This window comes from Pseudorasbora parva, chromosome 7 (assembly GCF_024679245.1).
Source record: "Pseudorasbora parva isolate DD20220531a chromosome 7, ASM2467924v1, whole genome shotgun sequence".
In the NCBI taxonomy this organism is placed as follows: Eukaryota; Metazoa; Chordata; class Actinopteri; order Cypriniformes; family Gobionidae; genus Pseudorasbora; species Pseudorasbora parva.
Window position 1 is genome coordinate 35,573,246 of NC_090178.1, and position 26,084 is coordinate 35,599,329.

General features: G+C 39.9%; 1 protein-coding gene across 1 annotated transcript in view; it reads right to left on the bottom strand.

Moving 5' to 3' along the window:
• Window positions 1-26,084, bottom strand: part of LOC137083844 (placenta-expressed transcript 1 protein-like) — a 100,660-nt gene that overhangs the window by 63,292 nt on the left and 11,284 nt on the right. Inside the window, exons 4-5 of the mRNA XM_067449790.1 lie at window positions 24,014-24,109; window positions 23,744-23,927 (exon numbers count right to left, since the gene is read on the bottom strand). Of these exons, the coding sequence (XP_067305891.1) occupies window positions 23,744-23,927; window positions 24,014-24,109 (280 nt within the window). The remainder of the gene's footprint in view (window positions 1-23,743; window positions 23,928-24,013; window positions 24,110-26,084) is intronic.

Genomic DNA, 26,084 nt, shown 5'->3' on the forward strand with positions numbered 1-26,084 from the left:
TTTGGGTGTTCAAAATACAAGTTATTCACTCTAACATTTTTATCTTGGTTTAATAAAGATTTTGTGTTTTTGTAACTCCACGTCTCTATGTCAACGGGGAAATCAAACCTGTGTCCTTATTAGGATAGTTCCCTGGTCTAGTGACCAGGGTGGCGTAGTCAGCTCTTTTCTTTTCTCTTTACTCTCTCTACTCTCTCCTTTTCCGTACCAGAATGTCGCTCAAACTTTAATTCCCATAGCCACACCCATGTCAGAGAACACTAACTTTTTAGCTTGAAGCTATAGCTTTAGCCTATCAGCTCTTGCGACTTCGTTGCAGCGCCATGAACGCAATGACACAATGTGCAGCGAGTTTCATAGTGCGACAGTAAATCTTATGTATATATAATTTTTTTTTTTTTTTATGGCTGTAAATCGATTAAATATTTTATCACAATTTAATAGCACATTCTTATCAGTTCTAAATGTACCTGAAATATGTTTCAAGTTTTTAATACTCTAATCAACATGGGTATGGACAAATATGCATGTTTTATGCAAATGTACGTTTATTATTAACCATACTCAGAGCATGAAGACAGACATGTACCAAAGGTCATAGATGATTTTCAAAGAACTTAAACCTAAGCTTAATTCAGAATAAGCAGTGATTTCTCTCATTTTAAGAATATAAATAAAGTGAGTTTTTACACTGGCAGTTTAGAATGAGGTTCAAACAAACAATCTTTATTAAAGAGTATTTTCTATAGATTCTTAAGATAGTGCTTGCTGAAGACGGCTTTACAGTTGGTGAATCGGGCTGTACTGGGTCTGTGCTAGTACTGGCTAAGGCTGGATGTGGATCATCAGGGTCTGTGCTAGTACTGGCTAAGGCTGGATGTGGATCATCAGGGTCTGTGCTAGTACTGGCTAAGGCTGGATGTGGATCATCAGGGTCTGTGCTAGTACTGGCTAAGGCTGGATGTGGATCATCAGGGTCTGTGCTAGTACTGGCTAAGGCTGGATGTGGATCATCAGGGTCTGTGCTAGTACTGGCTAAGGCTGGATGTGGATCATCAGGGTCTGTGCTAATACTGGCTGAGGCTGGATGTGGATCATCAGGGTCTGTGCTAGTACTGGCTAAGGCTGGATGTGGATCATCAGGGCATGTGCTAGTACTGGCTAAGGCTGGATGTGGATCACCAGGGTCTGTGCTAATACTGACTGAGGCTGGATGTGGATCATCAGGGTCTGTGCTAATACTGGCTAAGGCTGGATGTGGATCATCAGGGTCTGTGCTAATACTGGCTGAGGCTGGATGTGGATCATCAGGGTCTGTGCTAATACTGGCTGAGGCTGGATGTGGATCATCAGGGTCTGTGCTAGTACTGGCTAAGGCTGGATGTGGATCATCAGGGTCTGTGCTAGTACTGGCTAAGGCTGGATGTGGATCATCAGGGTATGTGCTAGTACTGGCTAAGGCTGGATGTGGATCACCAGGGTCTGTGCTAATACTGACTGAGGCTGGATGTGGATCATCTGGGTCTGTGCTAGTACTGGCTGAGGCTGGATGTGGATCATCTGGGTCTGTGCTTGTACTGGCAGATGATCCAGCATCTCCTCTACGTACAAACTTAAGCATAGCACCTGCAAATTATAGGTAAAACAATTTATAAGCGGCATCAGACCCATTCAAACTGGCTCCCCCAGATTTCCTTTTATACATTTTCAAATATACAGTCTTGTTCAAAATAATAGCAGTACAATGTGACTAACCAGAATAATCAAGGTTTTTCGTATATTTTTTTATTGCTACGTGGCAAACAAGTTACCAGTAGGTTCAGTAGATTGTCAGAAAACAAATGAGACCCAGCATTCATGATATGCACGCTCTTAAGGCTGTGCAATTGGGCAATTAGTTGAATTAGTTGAAAGGGCTGTGTTCAAAAAAATAGCAGTGTGGCATTCAGTCACTGAGGTCATCAATTTTGTGAAGAAACAGGTGTGAATCAGGTGGCCCCTATTTAAGGATGAAGCCAACACTTGTTGAACATGCATTTGAAAGCTGAGGAAAATGGGTCGTTCAAGACATTGTTCAGAAGAACAGCGTACTTTGATTAAAAATTTGATTAGAGAGGGGAAAACCTATAAAGAGGTGCAAAAAATGATAGGCTGTTCAGCTAAAATGATCTCCAATGCCTTAAAATGGAGAGCAAAACCAGAGAGACGTGGAAGAAAACGGAAGACAACCATCAAAATGGATAGAAGAATAACCAGAATGGCAAAAGTTCAGCCAATGATCACCTCCAGGATGATCAAAGACAGTCTGGAGTTACCTGTAAGTACTGTGACAGTTAGAAGACGTCTGTGTGAAGCTAATCTATTTTCAAGAATCCCCCGCAAAGCCCCCAAGCTTAAATGTGGATAAAAAGATACTTAAACTATGTCAACTATAAATAGATATGTGTTCATCCTTGCAGAAACCTAATATGTAGTTACCATATAGTATATCTGACACAACAGGAGACTTAATTTATCACACAAAAAAAAGGCTAGACAAAAAAAAAAAAGATAGACAGGACAGGTTAAACAACAGTTTTGGCCCTCACCCCACAAAAAGAAGAGCAATCATATACACCCCCTGATGGTAAAGTACAATTGTGCATGTTTGACATTAACTAAGATAAAGTGCAGACTGCCATTTAAAATGCTGCCTTGTTCACACTTACTTGGGAAGTACTTTTACCACCAATGTTTCGCTCATTATGTATTCATCTTAATTATCACTCTAAGGTGTGTGGGATACATTTTTCTGATGGACAACCTACAAGAGAAAACCCCTGTCCTGTGTTGTTTATGGGTTATGGAATGTAAGTAGGTCTCTTGGATAGCCATATTATTGCATCACATTTCATTAATTTAAATATGCTTGATTGTCATGTTTAACTAATGCACCTCTCTTCTTTTTTTCTCTTTAGGTAACACCAGCTAGACCTCCTCCCAAAAGATGTCTTCAGCCATTACACCAGAACTCAACTAATGAACCTGAAGCTATGGAAGCAGTTGTGGATGTCGGGAATTTGGAGAATATGCCTCTGCAGATGTGTGATGTTGGAACCCAGTGGCCAGATCACAAAGAGCACAACTACAGTTTAAACTGTGGTAACAAGCCGATGAAGGACTGTGGGACTCAAACAGATCCAACACCGTCAGTATCAGTAAATAACAAAGACTTTATATTTTATACAGGTTTATGTGCTGACAGTTTCTGGCAACTTTTGCAAGTCTTGTTGACTTTTTTCTCACAACCACTTAAAACCAAATTGGCCCTCCATGAACAATTTTTGCTTGTTTTAATTTGGGGCTATTGTTTACTGACTTGGGTAAACGATTTGGGGTGAGTAGAAGTACGGCATTTGAAATATTTACATTTTGGAGACCAATCCTTGAGAGATTCATGAGGGAAAAGGTAATTGCTTGGTTGCCCAGGGATACACTGAACAGAATCAGGCCCAAAACATTTCACAAAAATTATCCTAAAGCCACATGCATCAATGACTGTACAGAGGTCTTTGTACAAAGGCCAAAGATCTTAAGAAAAAGATCACAAACTTACAGCAATTACAAACATCATAACACATACAAACTGCTATACTGTATAGCCTCCAATGGCTATGTCATGTTTGTATCAAAGCTTTTTGGTGGAAGGGCCAGTGATCATTTCATCACAAAAAACAGTGGTTTTATTCATCACCTGATCCCTGATGATGAGTTTTAGCAGATCGCGGATTCACCATCACATATATATTGCCTCAGGGAGTGAGTCTAGCTCTTCCTGCATTCACACGTGGGCGTAAGGAGCTGTCTGAACATGAGGTGACATCCACACGTCGCCTAGATAATGTCAGAATTCACATTGAGGGAGCAATTCGAAGGCTGAAGGGTTTTAAGATTTTGTGTAATGTTATGTCTAGTAGGTTGTAAAGTGTTGATGAGATTGTAAGTATTTGTGCAGGGTTATGTAATTTGCAACCTCAGTTAATCCGTAACAGTACTGAATGAATAAGAATCACCTGAAGTGTGTGTGTGTGTGTGTGTGTGTGTGTGTGTGTGTGTATGTATGTCTGTTTGTGTGTCAGTGTGTCATGGGAGGTGTGAGTGTGATACGGTTAATATTGTATCGATACTGTCCTTAGGCTAAAGAAGGTCACAGTATACCAAATATTAATTTGTATTTCAACAGAAAATCTAACAAGGCAATCAACAGTTTCAGACAGCAATTGTAAATATTTAAAATTTACAGGTTTAAACTGTAAACAAATGTCAAACTCTTGATATGTGTATTAAGTTGCCATAACAATGCAATGCAGATACAGTAGTTAAAATGTGAAGTTGTAAACCGCGAACAAATGTTGAACTCTTGATCTGTGTATTATCGTTAAGTTGTCATGGAAAACCACATTAAAGTGTAATAGCTACTTGAGTCTACAAATTGTCATGACCCGATGTGCAATTCTTGTTGCTACTGCTGGTAGTAGATGCTGAAAGTACACCCTCTTCAGGTGGCAGATTTTGTTCATTGTCCACTCTTCGTTGTAAGGTACATCAATTATCACGTTTGTTTGTTTATTTATTTATAAAGCACATTTAAAACAACCAAGGCTGGCCAAAGTGCTTTACAAGGCAATACATAAAAACAAGAGAAATGTTAAAAATAAATAAATAAAGAAAAGATACAAGACAAAAACACTCAAGTGTTAAACGCTATAGTAAATAAGTGTTCTTTAAGTACTGATTTAAAATTAGAGAGAGATGGAACCGTTCTGATCGAAATCGGTAGGCTATTCCAAAGTTTTGGGCCTGCTATTCCAAATGCTCTGTCCCCTCTATGTTTCAATTTAGACCTGCGAACCGTGAGAAGTCCAAGATCCCAGGACCTAAGTGACCTTGATGGAATATGCATGTTTAGCATTTCAGAAAGATATCCCGGTGCTAGGCCGTTTAAAGATTTAAAAACAAGAACTAAAATCTTAAAATGTATTCTCAAATTAACTGGTAGCCAATGCAAGGAAGAAAGAATTGGAGTAATATGATCAATTTTCGACTACCTGTCAACAGCCTGGCCGCAGCATTCTTAACCATTTGAAGTCGCTCAATGGAAGAATGGTTAACTCCATAATAGTTCAAACATGTTCATTTGGGGTCCACACCATAAATTTACAATTCATTTTTTTTGCACGGTGCATTGCCACCTGGACCTGATAGTAGTACCCTAACTCAGAAGCAGTTTCCCTCAGAACATACTTTCCATCAATCAATCTAACATCTTATTTGTTCGCATCTATCATTTTATGCAGACTGCCACCATGTGCTTCAAGCTTTTTTGGCGTGGGACACTTATTCTCACCAATAGTATCTGTGTCAATAATTCCATCGAGATGGCACCAAGCCAATTTTCTTGATCATGCACAACCAGGCCTGTAGTCTCAACGGTAAGCCCTGTTGTCTGCTCGAAACATTGTCTAGCCAAAGGCTCAGCTTGTTGACCGTACCTACTAGCCTCATTTCCAGAAAACCTTGTGTTAAGTTTTCTTCCTACCCAGTTTGTTGGGTCTGTCTTTTTTGGTACCTCAGATGCCTCACTACTGGTTATTCTAATTTTTCTCTGGTCCAGCCATAGCTGACTATTCTGGCCCTTGGTCTCAGTTTCTAATCTCTGCCTGTCCTGTTCCCCACATTGTATGTAATTTTTAAATGTTGTGTTGCAAAATATGCATTTTTGTTCTGCACACATTGTCTGCTCTTTGGGTGGACCTGTTTCAGTGTGTGCAGTGTGTGGTTGAGCAGTCAACACATGATGCAAGATAGTTCCAGGAACCATTGATAAGCCAACCATGTCTGGTGCTGAAAAATGTGCAATAACATTCTCATCTGTCAGAAATGCAGTAGATTACACTTATGGATTTTCTGGAGCCACTGTGCTTCGTTTGCATATTTTCTACTGTCTCTGGCACTACATTGTCACAAGTGGAGCTGTTCAAAGGCACATGCTGTGTCTGTGCAGGCCAAGCCTGTGAACCCTCCTGTTGTCGCATCTTTAATTTTGTATAGTAGCCCTGCTGTATGGCTACAACACTTCCCTCGGCCGGCCATGCAGTCACACACTACTTCGAGAACTTTGCAGTTTTCTCTCTGTATTGTTACTGACACATTATGGTATGAGTTCACTGCCTGTGAAAACCTCACTACACCTTTTAATGTGATGAGCTCATCTGTGATGGTATGCAGTATCTGGCCAATCCATCCAGAGCTCATGTAATTCTGACCTTCAATCAATGCCCTGTATTTTAGGTGACCAATCAATGCCCTCAAGTTCAAGTTCAAGAGTTTTATTTGTCACATACGCAGTTATACAGAATACAACCGGCAGTGAAATGTAAACAGGTCTGCTCCATGGACAGCAAATAACAATTAACAAAAAAAAGCACAATAAATTATAAAATAGGAATAGGATAAGGTGCTATATATATACATATGTAGAATTATGAATAAATCAAGTAAAACAAATAAGAGATGTGGAATAAAATAAGTGAGATAAAGTAAACTGGAGACTATAAAAATGTGCAAACAGCATTATAATGAGTAGTTACATGGAACCAGTGGCGGCTACTGGTCTGTCAGAGAGGGGAAGCTCATTTTTGGCCAATTGTCTTATTTATTTAAAAGTAAATTCTGCCCTACGTTCCTTTTCAAGAAAATGGTCTTTTACCCTGTGAATGAATGAACGATCTAAAAAAATATTAAACTCTGTAAAACTGAAACAAGGAATGTGGTGTATAATTGTGTGAAATGTATGATGAAAATCAAGCAATTTTGCCAAGCAAATATCAAAGAAATAGGTTGCAGCAGTTTTTATTTCGACTGAACTTGAGAAATCCGCGATGGGACTGAGCGCGAATAGCTTCAGTGATTCCTTATAGTACAGAATCGCTGTCAGTCAAAAGGAGATGCAGACCCTCCAATTATTACGCAGAAGCTCGGAGTCCGGGCCAGCCCACTCCCCATTCACTCCCAGAGACGCTGAGCGTCCGTGGGCGGGACATAATCGCAGCGTTTATCCAATGACCGTCTAGTTTCGAAGCGCTGAAAAAAACTGTTCAAAGCAGCCCCATTGAAGTCAATGGATGCTGGGCTTCAATAGGGAAATGCACTGTGACGCTGCGGGAATGTATGAGAAGGAAATCGAGTCAGCCGACCTGCTATATGTAACTGATTCTGAACAAACTCGTCTTTGAGATAAACGTTTTCTAACGCATTTTTAGTCAATACAATGTTAATATAATAGTACATATTTGACCATTAATTTTGTGACATTATAAGGGAAGCCGAGCTTCCCTTGCAGTCTTAAAGAAATCGCCACTGCATGGAACACAAGAATAAAGTGCAGTGCAATATCAGTATGTGAGTTTGTTAATACTGAAGTGAGGTGAAGTCACATGTTGTTAAGTGACAGCGTTCAGGAGTCTGATGGCCTGTGGGAAGAAACTCCTTCTGAGCCTCTCAGTTTTGGCCATCAGGCTACGGAAGCGCTTACCAGAAGGCAGCCGGGTGAAGTGGGAGTTGGCCGGGTGATTAATGTCCTTGATGATTTTTGTAGCTTTACCTCTGCATCGTTTGATGTAGATGTCCTGCAGAGACGGGAGAGCTGACCCTGAGATGCGCTCGGACAAGCGCATTACTCTTTGCAGGGCTTTGCAGTCGTGACTGGTGCTGTTACCATACCACGCTGTGATGCACTGAGTCAGTAAACTTTCTATTGCCCCTGAATAGAAAGTTTTCAGGATAGCTCGTGAGACCCGGAATTTCCTCAGCTGGCGCAGAAATGCAGTGGCCTCACATGCCAGCTGATTAATAAAATAATCTTGAATACCTGTAAGAACATGTGTTATTCAGTGGGGTAACTGTTTTAAAAAGTGGGTGGGACAGGTCTCAATTTTATATTTTCTCAAAAATATAAATATATGACTTATATTTTTACAAAATGAATAGTCTTGTCAAATGACTGTCGTTTTAACTTATATGGTGGAAAAGGTGACGTTTGCAAGAAAGATCCAGTGAACGATCTAAGCAACGTATCTATGGTTGTATTTTTTTATACAAAATAATATTAACCTTTGTCATTAGACACACTATTTAGTTTTGTATGGTACTTGGAGTTTCCTATTGTTACTGTACTAGCATCTTGCATCATCTAGACAATACCGTCTCTCTAAAAAACGTTCAATTCAATCAGAAATTGTTTAAACAGCTAGTCAATAAGTGGATAAATCACTACTTACTGCTTGCAGGAAAACAGTTGTAATTGCCACTTTCTTCAGTTTAAGATGCTGAGCGAAGCTTGCTTAAAATGAAAAAAACGAACAAACTGCCAAGTTATTGTCTTCCATGTAGGTCCCTGACGTGAACTCACCTGCAATTCACGCTATAGCGGCTCTCCTCCTCTTCCAGGTCATGTATTGAACGGTGGAGCTGTGTCATATTCTCTCCCATGCATCGAGTTCACGTCCAGACTGATCTCAAGAAATGGCGTATGTATGACACGCCAATTCGTATGCCATTTTGGCGTGCTATAAAGACGCATAATCGCTTTTTAGCATGTTTATCAATGCCGTTTCATTCTATTCCCCTACACTGCCCCTACCCCTAACCTACCCCCCCCCCCACACACACACACACACACACACACACACACAGCCCCTAAACCTACCCATCACAAGAAACATTCTGCATTTTTACATTTTCAAAAAAACATAATTTAGTATGTTTATAAATCCATTTACCTTGTGGACACACACAAATTCAGACACATTTTGAACGAGTAACTCAAACTCTTCCCCAAACCTACCCATTTGTGTATTATAAAAAACAGGAGATAACAGGCAGATACGACTGCAGGCACAATTTATTCAGAAAGTACAAATACTCCAAGTGTTCCGAGTCCAAACCATTGATTTGTGTGAAGAAAATCCCCAAAAGCGATCAGAACGTCAAGTCCATCCACCAAAGATTAATATAAATTTTAAATATTGCCGCCGGTAGAAACGTCACGTCAGCTTTGACAGCATTGGCTGTCGTGTGTCTCGTGACCAATTGCGTCATTACGTCAGCTTTGATTGTAAAATGCCTTTGGTTCTTGTGTGTCTCGTGAGCGATCGCGGCATTCTGATCATTGTCGTCTTGTGTATCATTTGAATCAGAAATATTAACGAGTGCGTGTGTGTTCTGTTCACAAAGGGGCGCAATCATCATTTCAACGACTAAAACATTAATATCAACTCTGTTCTTAACATGAAGATATCGTATGACTTCAGAAGACTTGGAATGCAACATGAGTTAATACTTTTATACTGTTTTTTGGTCCGTTTTTGAAATAAATACATGTGACTGTACATTTTTTTGCCTGTTATGTGTTTTATATTGTTGAGAGTGGGTAGGTTTAGGGTAGGAGTGGAGTTAGTTGCTCCAAAATATAAAATTAGGCTATAAATATTAATTCTGTCAGATCAGGTTGGCGGAATCACACGGTGTAGACATACACGCGGAGATGATGGTTCGTTTAGGCGTAGACATACACGCGGAGATGATGGTTCGTTTAGGCGTAGACATACACGCGAAAATGATGGTTCGTTTAGGCGTAGACATACACGACGAATCACTCGGCGTAGACATACACACGGAGATGATGGTTCGTTTAGGCGTAGACATACACGGAGATGATGGTTCGTTTAGGCGTAGACATACACGACGAATCACACGGCGTAGACATACACACGGAGATGATGGTATGTTTAGGCGTAGACATACACGGAGATGATGGTTCGTTTAGGCGTAGACATACACGACGAATCACACGGCGTAGACATACACATGGAGATGATGGTTCGTTTAGGCGTAGACATACACGCGGAGATGATGGTTCGTTTAGGCGTAGACATACACGCGGAGATGATGGTTCGTTTAGGCGTAGACATACACGCGGAGATGATGGTTCGTTTAGGCGTAGACATACACGCGGAGATGATGGTTCGTTTAGGCGTAGACATACACGCGGAGATGATGGTTCGTTTAGGCGTAGACATACACGCGGAGATGATGGTTCGTTTAGGCGTAGACATACACGCGGAGATGATGGTTCGTTTAGGCGTAGACATACACGCGGAGATGATGGTTCGTTTAGGCGTAGACATACACGCGGAGATGATGGTTAGTTTAGGCGTAGACATACACGCCGAATCACTTTTCACACCTTTCTGAAGCCTTTCTCAGCCATCAGCTTTAAACAAAAATATCTTAATTTGTGTTCCGAAGATGAATGAAGGTGTTTTACGGGTGTCCAATGACATGAGGGTGAGTAATTAATGAAATAATTTTCATTTTTGGGTGCACTAACCCTTTAACTTACACGTCTCACGGTGATAGGCATAATAATTCATTTTCACAGAGCTGTAATTAATTAGATATTTATTATAAAACATTGAATTGTTATATAATGTTAAATGTTATATAGCAGATGTTAATATTATTTAAGGAGTTTTAAACAAGTCGGTCTTGTTTACATACAGTGACTAGCCTATATGCTGGAGCAACATCTCGGTGAGAGAACGGCTGAACGTGACTGACTACATCACTATACTGCCGTGCAAAGGCAAAAGGCCGTAACTTCGTTTTTGGTCGAAAATGAGTTATTGACATTTTTGGGACTTTCAAGACCTCCTTTATCATGTGGATAAATATCGTTAGTCAATTATGTTGTTTTTTCGAGAAAATTATGGATTGTCTGAACAGTAACTTCCAAAAGCCCAGGAGAAACCAAGGCAGAACACCGTAACAGCAGTTACCGCTCTTTGCCTTGGTTTTAGAACGCTCAAACTGAGTTACGGTACTCTGCCTTTGTTTAGCCATGCGTCTAAATTAAGTTACGGTACCGACATGCAGTTATGGTGTCCCGCCTTTGTATTAATGTCTATTAAAGTTTGCCGCGTTTGAGTTACGGTGTAGCCTGTGTACTGTCATACATGTTTTCATAATGCAGAATATTCTCTCAGCGCGCTGTCAGGCAGTCTGGGGCTGCCCACTGCACGAGTGTGTGTAGGCTACTCGAATGCAGTGACAGCGTGCGACCACGCATACAATCAGTAGGCTAGTAACAGTTCACAATTATATCCATATATCCTACCTTTTCTTGTAAACCCGATAAAATCCATGCCAATGAACGTCATCGGAGATGTTTAATCCACAAGCATTCTGAGAATTATTCCTGTCGTTCACATCAATCTAAAAGTTGTCCTTTTAGGCTTGGCGATTTTCATTCAAAGATGTAAAAGTATAAGCTATGTAGCCTATTGTATCTTTTTTTACTAGATAAAAACATTAAAAACATGTTGCAATAAATAATTACTCTGTTTAGCCTATGAATGGGCAATCCGATCCAGTCAGCGCTGTCATTAACCAAATATAATAGCGTGATAGCCAAACTTAACCCTTGATTAACCAGCGGCACTGTTTGCTATTTGTCTTATTTATCACATGCATTTTTACAAGATTTTTTATTTGTTCTATTTTTTTATATCTTTGCATTATATATGCAAATGTTTACTCATTAGAAATAATCTTATCTTGTTCATATAATTCAGTGTCACCTATCAACCTGTAAGTTTTGCTGCACACCAATGAAGATTCTCTTTACTAGAGGTATTGTGTTCTTAATAATAATAAGATGGCTATAATTAATTGTAAATCATCCCAAATAAATGCCATGATCATTAGATTTTATAAAGGTGTTACTATATTGATTTTGCAAATGGTGATCAGCAACCAAATATTGATAATATGGAAGTTACTGCCTTTTGCCTTGGCATGACTCCACATTTTTTGCAGACAATACAAAGGCAGAGTGCCGTAACTTCAAAATAGGGGTCAAAAGTCAAGTTTGAGTAAAAAAAAAGTGTATGTAGATAATTGTCATTACTAAAACATCTAAATTGCTAGGCAACGTGGGGGAGAGGACGCTGGCGTTGTCTGTTCGCCGCTTCTCCACCCACAACAAATCATGTTACTGTACTATTAGATTTAGATTTTATTTTATTTCCTTATGTTTGTGACTAGTCTAACAGTCAGAGCTACAATTGGGACTGTTGCTGATTGCTGGCAGCCACTGAGAAGTCGTTGTTCGTCGTTTCGCCGTTTTCCACCGCTTCTCTAATGTTTACGTTTGAATTGCTGCGGTTGGTTTCTGGTTTGGAGGACATTTGATGTTTCTCGCCGCGGGTGCTCACTGGTGGTCTCCCTTGGGCTTAAGCTGCATGGTGGCTGAAGTTTGCACCGGGCTAGCGTCATCCGGGCTCTCGTCGTCGGCGTCCGGCATGATGTTGGGATGTTCTGCTTCTCGGCTGCGCCGCTGTTCCGTCCTGCATTGCGACCGTGGAACGACATCTGCGCCGGCCCCGGTGTGTCCACAGAAGTGCCCGGAGGAATGTTCTGCCTCCTGCATGGTGGTGCAGCGATCCCCATCGTTTGAATCATCATGAAGAAGACCCATCATCTGGTCTTCAGCTGTCGTGCCTCGGCGATGTCATCGGGACACTGCCGCTGGGAGAAATCTGAAACATGGAGTGGACCACAGTGTGCTGCGGAGCTAACAGAGACTTCCACCATCAGCTGTTTTCTGTCCACCATCAGCTCTGTTTCTGTTCACCATCAGCTCTGTTTCTGTTCACCATCAGCTCTGTTTCTGTTCACCATCAGCTCTGTTTCTGTTCTGTTTTCTGTGTTGGTTGATTGTTTGTAGTATTCTATATTTTTACTTGTTATTCATTTTTTGTTATTCCCCCCCCCCCCCCCCCTTTTGTTGCACTTTGAGATTCTTCGGAATGAAAAGTGCATAATAAATAAAATCTATTATTATTATTATTATTATTAAATGCCAGATTTCCAGTGTCCTACCTATAACTAATTTGGCTGGACAACAAAAAATCTTTAAAGTCATTTTTCTCAGTTCCACACTCCAGTGAGTTAAGGTCTTTTGCCTTTGTAGGGCAGTATACATATCATCATATCATCATCTTATTTGAGGTTATCTCAATTTTGCATTACTGTTCTGTTGAACGAAGTTGATTAATTAAGGGATGCAAGTTATTTTACCTTTGAACATCGCTGTTGAATCGTCTCCCTTCAGACAGAGTCCTTTAATGGCACACTTGTATGCAATTCTCAAAATGTCCACAAGACGGCACCGTTCATCGGAAAATCCGATATTACAAAGCCGATATCCGATTATGGGAAAATGCTTAAATATCGGGGAAAATATCGGGAATCTGATATATCGGTCGATCACTAATTTTGAACACCCAGTAAAAATATAAATACATCAGTAATTAATAATACTTAAAGGTTATGATACTGAGGATCAAATTGGTCCAAATAGAGTTAGTCCTGACCCACCTTTAATGGATAAGCATTTTAATCCATTTACACCTCACAGAGTTTTTGAAAAGCAACTGTCAAAAGGTTGTACTACTGTTGTGTCGCTGTGGTAATTTTCATCATGGACTCTTCACATACTCACCCTTTGGAAGCCATTACAAAAATAAAATGCTTTTGTGGAGCAGAAAAGAACGTGTACACAACATGAACCAGCTACAGTGTTTGAGGGCATGTTCGAAGTAGACATTGTTTGCGGGCAGCCGATGAAGACCCCAGACAGCTATTATGCGAATGTTTTACCATGTTACATATGCAGGTCGAAGTTAGAATGGAATTCCTAATGAACTCCAGTGTTCCAACCCAGTGTTTAGGTGGTTCAGTGTCGATTCTTTCTTTTGGTTTGACTTTACAACTTTGCAGACCCTTGCAGAACATTTACAGACTGATATTACACACTGCACACTACAGTGACAGACATCACAATAAACATTAAAGTTTTAAAGTTGTTTTATTTATAGCAAGTATAGTAATCAAAGATAGATACAATTATGTATTATTATAAAAAGTTTTACATTTTAATAACTTATTTTAATTGTACAATATTTGTTTATTTTTTATTTTTGTGACTACAAATCTCTTGTGTAAATTTTCATGATCATTCCTGCTGTCAGTAAATAATGTTAGAGGATCATTACAACACATGTCTACATCAAACACACATGGGTCTCTCACATGGACAATCTTATAGAAAAAAATCAGATAAAGAAAGAAGCAAATGGAAAAGAGAATTTTTGGTAAAACATGCCATATCCATATTTTATAAAGCATTACATGTCAAGTATCTCTCGGGCCTCATCAGATCAGGTGCAAGAAGATACTGAGAAGGCAAATTGCAGCTGTAAGTCATAAGAAAAGAGAGAGTTACTTGAACTGTATGCATTCAGAAAAGAACATGCATGTTATTGTTGAATAAATTGTGATTTATTTCATTGGAACACTTTAGAGAAATGTATTTACCATGACTCAATAGGCTGTTGAGTGGGATGCTTGCATTTGACTTAGCTGTGGTGCTAGCTGTGGTGCCAAGAGTGGTGCTAGCTGGGGTGCTTACAACATTAGTAGAATTGGCATCAGCTAGATTGATCAGAGCAGAGGACTCAAGTACACGTGTTGGTGGTCCCAGCTGAGTTCCTTTAAAACAAATAGCAAAATGGCAGTGTTCAGTTTATGCATTGGGACCTTAAGCCGTATCCTCTACACCACAAGTCATGCGTCGATTTTCATTTATACTTCTGTGTTGTTGTCCATGTCAATCTGCAATTATTTGGCAGTGTCCACAGGCATGTTGATGGTGTAACCCACAGTATCAACCCAAAGAAGAAGCAGCCTTTTTGTGTACATTGTCGGAGTAGCAGCATCAGTGATTGCGGCAAATAGATAGTGACTTTTCTTGCAGCTTGAGTTGTTGTATCTAATACAAATTAAGCATCTCTAGTTGATTAGTAGAGGTAAATAAGAGGCCATCTGGTGCTGGAATGCGTTTTTGAAATCATGCAGACTGCTCGTGGCCACTGTTTTCGGTATCGGTGGCTTGCTCACAGACAAATAGCAAAATGCAGTTTTTTTGCTATTGATGTTATATATATATATATATATATATATATATATATATATATATATATATATATATATATATATATATATATATATATATATATCTCTCTCTATATATATAGTGATGCATATACAATGTATATGTAGCCTATGGGTAAAACAGCATGCTTACATAGAGGAATACCTTCATCAACTTCAACTTATTGTGCATATTTTGCTGAATCTATGTGTGCTTACTGTTTATATGTCTAGTTATGATTAAAAGTTCTGATTGCCAAATTAAATTCTTGTGTGTCTACCTGATGCATTTAGAGAATAAATAGTTATTCGCTTATCGATGGAACTCACTCTGCGTCGGAACGCTGCGGGAACACCTCTGCGGGATTGCTCCATGAAGCACTCATGAAATCTGTCCAATAGCGTGGCGATGCGTCATAGGCGGGCGACGTCATTGGCCAGGAAGCTATAAAGCATCCCCGGACCAAACAGTGTTAGCTTCTGTGTCTTCACAAGCGCTCTATGTGAAATATTTGCCTATTTGATGTGTGTTTGTCTCTCAAGAGAAAAAGAAAAAGATATGGCGAGTAAACAATTCAGACAGTGTGTCACTCCCTGCCCATGTTACATCACGGGTAGGGATACAAATTATCTGTGTGTTATGTGTTTGGGATCAGAGCATGCCCAGGCAGCCCTCGAGGGGCTCTGATCTGGTGGCGGGGCTAGAGACAGGTGCTCCCCTATCTCTGCCTTTACCCACTGGATCTGATGCTTCAGTACACGAGTTAGAAGCACGCCCTGCGGTTTCTTCTGCTCGTGCTGAGGCGCAAGCTCATCAGCATTCCAGTTCTGAGGAGCTGGATGTTGTGAGCCTGGATGATGAACACATTTCGCCAGCACACACACGTTCAAGAGGAGGTTTTGGAGGTTGTTACTCGTGCTTTAGCCTTGACTGGCCAGCCGAGAAGCAGGAAGCCTGTCAGCAAGCAAGTTAGACGAGCGCTTCCTGCCGTCGAGATCACAACCTCCAAAGCCAAGGGTCCTCCAACCTCCAAGCCCCGCGGCTTATTGTTTTTCCCAGACCTTCACACTAAGGTGTCGAGGTCCTGGGCAAAACCGGCATCATTTAGAGTCTTCAACCCCGCTACTTCTGACCATTTCAACATCATGGGGTTGAAGAGACATGGTTATGCGGCGATGCCTCAGGTGGAAGAGACGCTTGTGAGCTATCTCTCCCCCGAGTCAGCATCATCGCTACGAGCCCCGCAGCTGCCCGCTAAGCCAGTGAGAACAATGTCAGCATTAGTGGGTTAGGCGTACTCGGCGGCAGGTCAGGCAGCCGCATGTTTGCATACTGTGGCTGTACTACATGCATATCAAGCTGACCTGCTGAGGGATATAGACGATGAGTGTGAGAAAGCGGGGAGAGAAACAATAGCGGAGATTAGGAGAGCTGCAGATTTGTCTCTCCAGGCCACCAAGGAAACAGCCAAATCCATCGGCCGATCTATGTCCAGTCTCCATGCCCCAAGATCCTACCACCTTTAACGTTGAGGAGTTTTGAGGGAGCATGTCCTCAATCAAGAGCAAGGTAAAACAACATTCTCAAAATAAACAAACTAACCATTCTCTCTCTCTCTCTCTCTCTCTCTCTCTCTCTCTCTCTCTCTCTCTCTCTCTCTCTCTCTCTCTCTCTCTCTCTCTCTCTCTCTCTCTCTCTCTCTCTCTCTCTCTCCTCTCTCTCTCTCTCTCTCTCTCTCTCTCTCTCTCTCTCTCTCTCTCTCTCTCTCTCTCTCTGCAGCGGGAGTGTGTGAGTGCTTGTGAGGGTGAACACGGTGAGAGCGCGTCTAATGGTTTATTTTTTCCTTTTCTTTTCTCTTTACTTTGAAGTTATAACGGATTAGGTTATTGATTAATTTAGGAAAGGTAAGTTATAGTTTTGGTGTAGGGTGTGGCGGCGTCGGGATGGCGTCCCTCCATGAAAGTGGAGCGGCGTCTCTCTCGCTCCGTCATGGCGTCAGGTGTATGGTTGAACCTGGCGTCACTGGGTGAGGAATAAGAAGGAAAGGCAGTACACATGGGTTAAAGTGACTGATAATGTGATTTGTGGGGCTCGATTGGACCGTTTTTATCTTACAAAAACATGGAATAAAAGAGTAGCAAATGTTTTTCATTCGCCCAAATGGCCGATCGGGTGATTTTCAGACCATCATATGGTTAGTGATGGGACATCTGAAGCGAGGCTCCGGAGCTTGTGTCGAGCAAAAAGGGGCGTTCCAGATGAAGCCCCGATTCGAGGCTTGTATCGTTTCCGTGAAAATCACGTGACGATGACAAACGAGGCCTCGTTTTCTGTTGATTACGTCATTGCTTCATTCTGAGGATCGCTTTCGGATAAAAGTGGTTCGAAACCTCGCGGCTCTTGTGGGGTTTGCAGTAGGCATTTGCATTGGTGTTGAGGTGTTGGTTGTATGTAGTAGCGATATCATTATATATCATAGCTTGTATTATATATTATATTACATTATATTTAGTTTAGTAGATTATTAGAGTAAATTTGCCTAGTTGTAATACCTATACTACGTAATTATAATATATATATATATATATATATATATATATATATATATATATATAGCCTATATTGAATGTGTGTGAGAGCAGACTATATATATATATATATATATATATATATATATATATATATATATATATATATATATATATATATATATATATATATATATTATAATGAGTATATATATAAATATATATTTATAAAATTAAAAAAAATATATATATATATGTGTGTGTATGTGAAATGAGAATGCATGTGTGTGAGAGTACCAGAATTAATTATGGCTTGTACGGCGCCTCATATTTTAGTAGTAGGCCTAGTGTTATTATTATATATATTATTGCTATTATTATTATTATTATTATTATTATTATTATTATTATTATTATTATTATTATTATTATTATTATTATTATTAATATTATAGGACTAGACTGTATTAGGGAAAGATTAATCTCATCACTAACCCAAAGAACTACTGAATAGTTGAACACAAAGTTGTGTGTTTGTGTGAGTTGTGTGTGCATAGGTTAATACAGGCAGAGTAAAATACTTTATTAATACACAGGCAATAGAAAAAGGGTGTGCCCACACTATGACAATTTGGTTGCTTAGGATGAATAGATTTGTGTGCGATGCATTGCTTTGCACAGCAGGTGTCACTAGGGAGCACACTGTTTCATGAGGCTTCAGGTAAATGAACCTTTTGGTGAAGCAATGGGCTGGAAAGCCTCAGTGGTTCAGGAAGCCTCATTTGGCCATCACTACATATGGTTAGTCTAGTTTTAAATCTGAAAGAACTGTGGAGTTTTATAAACAGTTTTGGACTATTATAGGAGAGGATTTACATGAAGTATTTTTAAGTTGTTTTAAAGAAAAGTCACTACCTGTAAGCTGTCGCCTTGCAGTTTTATCTTTATGCTGCCTGAAGAACTGGAGACCGGTGTCTCTTTTATGCTTGGACTATAAGATTTTATCCAAAAGTCTTTCTAACAGAATCAAACATTGTTTACAGTTTTTAATTGAGAAAGAGCAAACGTGCTGTGTCCCAGATAGGTCAATTTTAGATAATATTTATTTGTTAAGGGATTTAGTTGATTTTAGCCATCTTAATAATATTAATCTGGGTATTTTATCATTAGATCAGGAAAAGGCATTTGATAGGGTCGATCATGGGTATCTTTTCAATGTTTTTAAAAAACTTTGGGTTTGGTGAAATTATGTTATCATATGTGAAGTTGTTATATTCTGATGTATGTATTATGGTTGAGGCTGGTGGGGGTCTAAGCGCTCCCGTTCCTATTGGTCGAGGGATTCGACAGGGCTGTCCGTTATCTGGTCAGTTATACAGTCTGATGATTGAACCGTTGTTACACAGACTGAAAAGAGACCTAAAAGGTGTAGAGATTCAAAATGGGGGTGAAAGTGCGAATTTGGCATTATCAGCTTATGCAGATGACATCACTGTTTTTATTACAAGGCAGGAAGACATTAGAAGATTAAACAAAAACATTAATCTATATGAAAAGGCATCTACAGCCAAAGTGAACTGGGAGAAAAGTGAGGGGTATATTATAGGCAGGTGGGAAGAGACGGGATGTCCAACACTTCCAGGTGGGGAAGAGAGGGTTAAAGGTTTTAGGGGTTTTTATTGGTAGTGCGCAGTATCAGGTGAAGAATTGGGAGGGTTTGCTGGAGAAGGTGTCTGGCCGGTTGTCTAAGTGGGAACGGCTATTACCACAGTTGTCCTACAGAGGTCGAGTTCTGGTTGCCAACAACCTGACAGCTTCTGTCCTGTGGCACAGGTGTCCAGTCCTGGATCCATCGAAAGAAGTCATATGTGAAATACAAAGAAAGCTGGTGAACTTCTTCTGGAGTGGTGAGCACTGGATCCGGGCATCGGGGATCTACTTGCCAGTCTGTGAAGGAAGACATGGACTGGTGGACGTCAAGAGCAGGATCAATGCTTTTAGACTGCAAGCAGCAAAGAGACTCTTGTATCACAAAGAGTTGTTGTGGACCCACACTGCGTGTGCCATTTTACAGAGGGCAGGGGGTCTCGGACTGGACAAACACCTGTTTTTAATGAGATTGGAAGAAATGAATCTTTCTGGAATTACACCTTTTTATCAGATGTTTTATGTGTGGAGGAGTGTTTTTAAAATGGACAGAGATCGGAGCAGTTCTTCTCAATGGGCTCTGGAGGAACCTTTATTTTTTAACAATATGATCCAGACAAGACTTTTATCATCAGTGACTGTCAAAACATGTCTCATTGGGAAGGGGATTGTGAAGCTGGGTCAACTCATGGATAACGATGGATGGAAAGCGGTGGGAGTTATTCAAGGAATTACGGGCCTACAGTCACAGAGACTTGCATCTAAGCTGATAGAAGAAATTTCCATGGTGGTAAAAAACATGTATGGAGAGAACATGGCAAGAGGACAAATGGCTAACCATAGTGGCAAACCAGAATTTCCAAGGATTGGCATTTCACTGCTAATGAGTGACGAGGACGAGGGTGAAGTCGCCAACTCAATCCTGAACTCTCGGACTCCTCAACTGGAGTATTTGGACAATGTTTCAAAGAAGGCGCTCTATCACTCTATGGTTAAAGTGATGTATCAGCGGTCACTAAAGCGACAGAAAGCCTCCAGATGGCCAGGTTTGTTGGGACCAGAATTCCTTGTGCGAGACAGGTGGAGGACCCTGTATAAACCCCCTGTAGAGAAGTGTACTGCTGATCTGCAGTGGAGGATTATCCACGGGGCCATAGCTACAGACAGACACGTGGCACACCTGAATCCAGCGGTGGGGGGGTATGGGGGGGTTGGGCCGGGGGTGGGGGGGCAGTGCAGGTTTTGTGGTGAGGGAGAAGATTTAGAACATCTGTTTTTAAAATTTGGTAGATTAAATCATCTTTTTCAGTTACTAAACATTTGGTTTAATGGTTTTACAGGGGATTTTAATGATCAGGTTTTTATTGGAGGTTTGAAGTATAGTTTTGTTTTAAGGAAGAGAGTAGTTTTATTGAATTATTTAATAGGGACAGCAAAAATGGCTATATGGAAGACCAGGAAGTGGATGGTGGCAGCAAGATTGAGAACTGAGTTTGCATATTACAGTCTTACCAATAATGTTCCTGCTTTTTGTGTCCAGGTTTTATGTGTTGTACATGATGATCAGTTGGTATTAGGGTTTTAGAAAGAGGGGAAAAAAAGCCATTTTTTTATGTTTTGTTTTTAAGACATCATATTTGTAACAAGTAAAAAGTAAAAATAAAGTATTTCTAAACCTCTCTCTCTCTCTCTCTCTCTCTCTCTCTCTCTCTCTCTCTCTCTCTCTCTCTCTCTCTCTCTCTCACTAAAACGTTAGATTTTGACATCTTAATTTCAAAAGACTATATCTTAAAAGTGATAGTTCAAGTTCAAGTTCAAGTTCAATTTTATTTATATAGCACATTTCCCACAGCCCCCAGGCTGACCAAAGTGCTTTACAGAAGGTCAAGAATAGCATACATACATAGAAATAAAACCAGAACAGATTAAAAAATAAAAAGCACAACTTTTAAAAGTTAAACACATCAGGGTAATCAGTACACTAAAGAAAATAGAAAAGTTTTTAACAGTGACTTAAAAATAGACAGGGTAGGGGCCAGCCTGATCTCTAAAGGCAGGGTATTCCAGAGTCGTGGCCCTGCTACCGCAAATGCACGCTCACCTCTACGCTTCAGTCTAGCGCGTGGAACGACCAGCAAAGCATGATCACAAGAACGGAGTCTTCTGGAAGGAGTATAGGAGTGAAGGAGTTCTGATAGATAGACAAGCACTTTGTTATGAAGGGATTTATATACGAAGAGGAGAATTTTAAAATCTATTCTCTGACAAATCGGTAGCCAATGAAGTGATCTAAGAATAGGAGTGACAGTAATTGAATTGTAGTAATCTAGACGCGATGTAACAAACGCATGAACAGTCATTTTGAGAGTTTTCGGGGAGAGAAATTTTTTTATTTAAAAAAAAAAAAAGTTTTTAATTTTAGACAGAAGACGAAGCTGATAAAAACTAGATCCAATGACAGAGGAGATATGTCTGTCAAATTTTAAATGCTGGTCAAAAATAATACCTAGGTTCTGTACCCTCGTAGATCTAAAAGCGGATAAACTTTCTAGCTCAGGGCTTATATGCTGAGTGTTGTCATTGGGACTGAATACAATGACCTCAGTTTTGTCCTCATTTAAGAAGAGGAAATGATAAATGATATAAACTTTCTGCAAATTAGAGAAATATTAAGGATGACCCAAAGTTCCCATCTAATTTGCATATTATGATGTCATATGGTAGTGGCAATCTTGGATTATAGAATTTTCATGAAAATCCACGTTTAAATGATAAATTGCAGCACTTCTTCCCACACAAAATGTGCCTCACCTTCAGTATGCTATTTTGCACAATACTGAATGTTCAGGTAAATATTAAATAGTAAACAAACTGTGTAAATCATTACTAATAAATGGTAGAAACAAACCTAATGCATGTAGCGGTTGGCCTTTTGCTATAGAGATTTTCCATTTACTACATACAGTAGGCACTCTGATTCCATATATGGGGCACAATGCGGCTACTGGTCTGTCAGAGAGGGGAAGCTCATTTTCGGCCAATTGTCTTATTTATTTAAAAGTAAATTCTGACCTACGTTCCTTTTCAAGAAAATGGTCTTTTACCCTGTGAATGAATGAACGATCTAAAAAAATATTAAACTCTGTAAAACTGAAACAAGGAATGTGGTGTATAATTGTGTGAAATGTATGATGAAAATCAAGCAATTTCGCCAAGCAAATATCAAAGAAATAGGTTGCAGCAGTTTTTATTTCGACTGAACTTGAGAAATCCGCGATGGGACTGAGCGCGAATAGCTTCAGTGATTCCTTATAGTACAGAATCGCTGTCAGTCAAAAGTAGATGCAGACCCTCCAATCACCACGCAGAAGCTTGGAGTCCGGGCCAGCCCACTCCCCATTCACTCCCAGAGACGCTGGGCGTCCGTGGGCGGGACATAATCGCAGCGTTTATCCAATGACCGTCTAGTTTCGAAGCGCTGAAAAAAAACGTTCAAAGCTGCCCCATTGAAGTCAATACGAAGTGAACGCTGGGCTTCAATAGGGAAATGCACTGTGACGCTGCGGGAATGTATGAGAAGGAAATCGAGTCAGCCGACCTGCTATATGTAACTGATTCTGAACGAACTCGTCTTTGAGATGAACGTTTTCTAATGCATTTTTAGTCAATACAATGTTAATATAATAGTACATATTTCACCATTAATTTTGTGACATTATAAGGGAAGCCGAGCTCCCTTGCAGTCTTAAAGAAATCGCCACTGGGGCACATATATATTATATATTATGCATAATAGCCCCTGCCCCCTGTCACACCGCATCTGCTTCTGTAACGAGCAGCGCAACCAGATCTGCCTTGTGCGCGCCGAGTGTACACAGCCTGGACCACTTTTATTTTCATTTTGACTTCTCACCCTGCCTCTATGTTGCCCCCGAACTGTCCTATGAATACTTCAACCTCGTCTAACATACCCAGTGGCATTAGATAAACTCTCCATACTGTCGCCGTGATCGCGGAGAGGCGCACGGTCAGAAGAGGAGAGAGCTCTGATCACTCTTTCAGCACTCAGATTTAATAATTAGGTAAATATAAAGTGTTCTGTATGATGAAATATTCATTTTAGTCATCTGAAAGTAGAATGTCATATACACCTAGGATGGCTTGAGGGTGAGTAAATAATGGACTAATTAAAATTTTTGGATGAACTATCCCTTTTAGCTGACATATTAAGCAAAACCAAATGATCTATCCAAAAACAACAAAAACCTACTGTTTGCAAAAGTCAGAGATTTTTTAAGACTTTTTTGCATTTGCCATAGCATATTGCCTAACTTGCTAGCGAGACAGCTAGCATTTTCAGTGTCTTAGACCCCACTTTATTTGTCACAGATCTTTTTATGAAATATATTTCTTTCATCCTTAGTTACATATCCTATAACAACCTGTGATGTGTGTGAAATATGAACAAACTCACCATTGGTTGAACCCTTAAAGATGTCAAGGAATACGGGAATTTGGGAATTAACTGTGTTGCTGCTGTTGAAATGTGTGCCGCTGACATTGCTTAGGAACCTTTTGACTGTTTCATCAAAGGCGATACTGAAAACACACTGAATCAAACTTGGTTGAATCAAACCCTGGATGCTGCTTGAATTAATCTGAAAAAAAAGGATATTAATTCATATATCAAAACCTGATAAAAAGTAAATATATCAAACAATCTGCTAACAAACATTATCCTTACTATATTTGTGATCCTTAGTGTAGCATTTTGGAGCTCTGCAGTGTTGTAGAAAAATTTGGTATTATTATTGCCACAGACGAAGACTAAATTAGAACCCTGCAAAAAAAAAAAAAAAAAAAAAACATTGGGGGAGGTACTATGAGAAGGAGAAAATGCATACAGCACCAAACAAACTGCTTCAGTAATGTGAAAGTAGGATTCGGTGATTGGTTTCCAGTAGGGCTGTCAAAATTGCTCAAAAATGACGTTCGAATATTCCCTCTAAATCAAACACGAATATTCAAACTATTCGAACATTTGGGTGCGCATTTTGTCAATGACGCGCATTACGTCAATAACAGGACAAATTAATTCAAAGAGACATAACTACATGTATAGGTAATCTATTTAAGTTTATACATATTTGACAACGTATTACTTACACAAAAACAAGTAAATAAAATAATGGCCAAGACCGCAGGGCGCAGACCTCTCTTTTGTTTTTAAGACATCATGTTTGTAACAAGTAAAAAGTAAAAATAAAGTATTTCTAAACCTCTCTCTTTCTCTCTCTCTCTCTCTCTCTCTCTCTCTCTCTCTCTCTCTCTCTCTCTCTCTCTCTCTCTCTCTCTCTCTCTCTCTCCCGCTCTCTCGCCCTCTCTGCGGATAGCGGTTTAAATGAACAAACTTTGAGTGCTGATCAAGAGTTTTGTGCAAACAATTTAAGGTCGCGAGACTCGCGACTCTTGCCCCAAATATAGCAGGCTTCATTCAGTGATTGAACCAAATATTATTAATATTAATTGAAGTTTTACAGCCTATTGAACGCTCCGAGCTGTGCTGTGCTAAACATGGAATTTTTCCTTGACATGAAACGGTAAATAATCACATCAGTGAAGCAGTGCATTTATCCTTTATTCATGCAATATTTATTCAGTCAGTACAGTATCCTACACTTTAGTGTTTCTGTTTAATGTTAAATAAAATTAGGCATGGTATGCTAACTGTATCTTACATCGCTTGCATATAACTTTATCTCGCGGCTCAACAATTTTACCTCCTTCCAATCAAAATCCAACGTACTTCCAGAACTGGCTTTAAATTAGAGGGTTAAAATCTCTTTCTCTGCCGCGGTCGAGTTGGGCTCTGCACTTTCTGCCATCTTCACTGCAAGACGCGTCAACTTTCAGCAGCGACTCCTGTGACCTGTCCCTGAACCCCCATGCGTGCGCGCGCTCACTCGAAAAGCAGACAGCCATGCCTCTACTGCGGCGGAGGGGTTTTCCTTTCTTTTTTTTGTTCTTTTGTTGTTGTTTTTTTTTCTAATATTAATTTTCACCTTCGAAATTCGTTTTTTTTAAACTATTCGAATATATATCTCTTCTCCATATAGAACAAGTTGTTATATGTACGTATTCAGTCTAGTTTTATGTATTAGTCAGTTCTAGAGTTAGTGTCTCCATTATTTCTAGCTTTGAATTTATTTAATATAAGTTTTTTCTTTGTTTCTGAATTTTTTATCTAGTCAAGTCTTTGTTTTGCTCTAGTTTTCTCCAGTCTTTATTTCTAGTCTTGCCAGTTTTTATTTGTTTTGTTTTCTTTCGTTGCCTAGAGTGTTGTCTCATGTAAATTCCTGCCTCCTCCCTGGGATTCCCTGCCTGCTGGTTCCTTCTGCCTGGTAGCTAGACTAGTTATGAGCAGCCAGTAATGGATCTCTGCTTTATTGTGTCCTGCCCTGTCTTCACCTCTGCCATCTACCTGACCTAGTCAGTCCTCTGTGGGAAATTGGAGGCCAATTCCACACCTCAAACTCGTTGTTGTGCTCCTCAAACCATTCCTGAACCCTTTTTGCTTTTTTGGCAGGATGTATTTGTCATGTATGTTGATTGGTTAAAAAGTGTTGTACATGCGCAGAAGAAGAGACAGAAGGTGTTGAGTAAAAGAGACGTGCAAGACATGAAACGTGTGTGAATTGCATTATTACATGACATGGTGTCAGAAGTTGGTCAACTGAGTGCAGAGTGATCCCTGCCGACAAAATGGCAAAGTTTAATCCTCCGGAGCAGTTTTCTTTCGAAAATCGAAAAGTTAT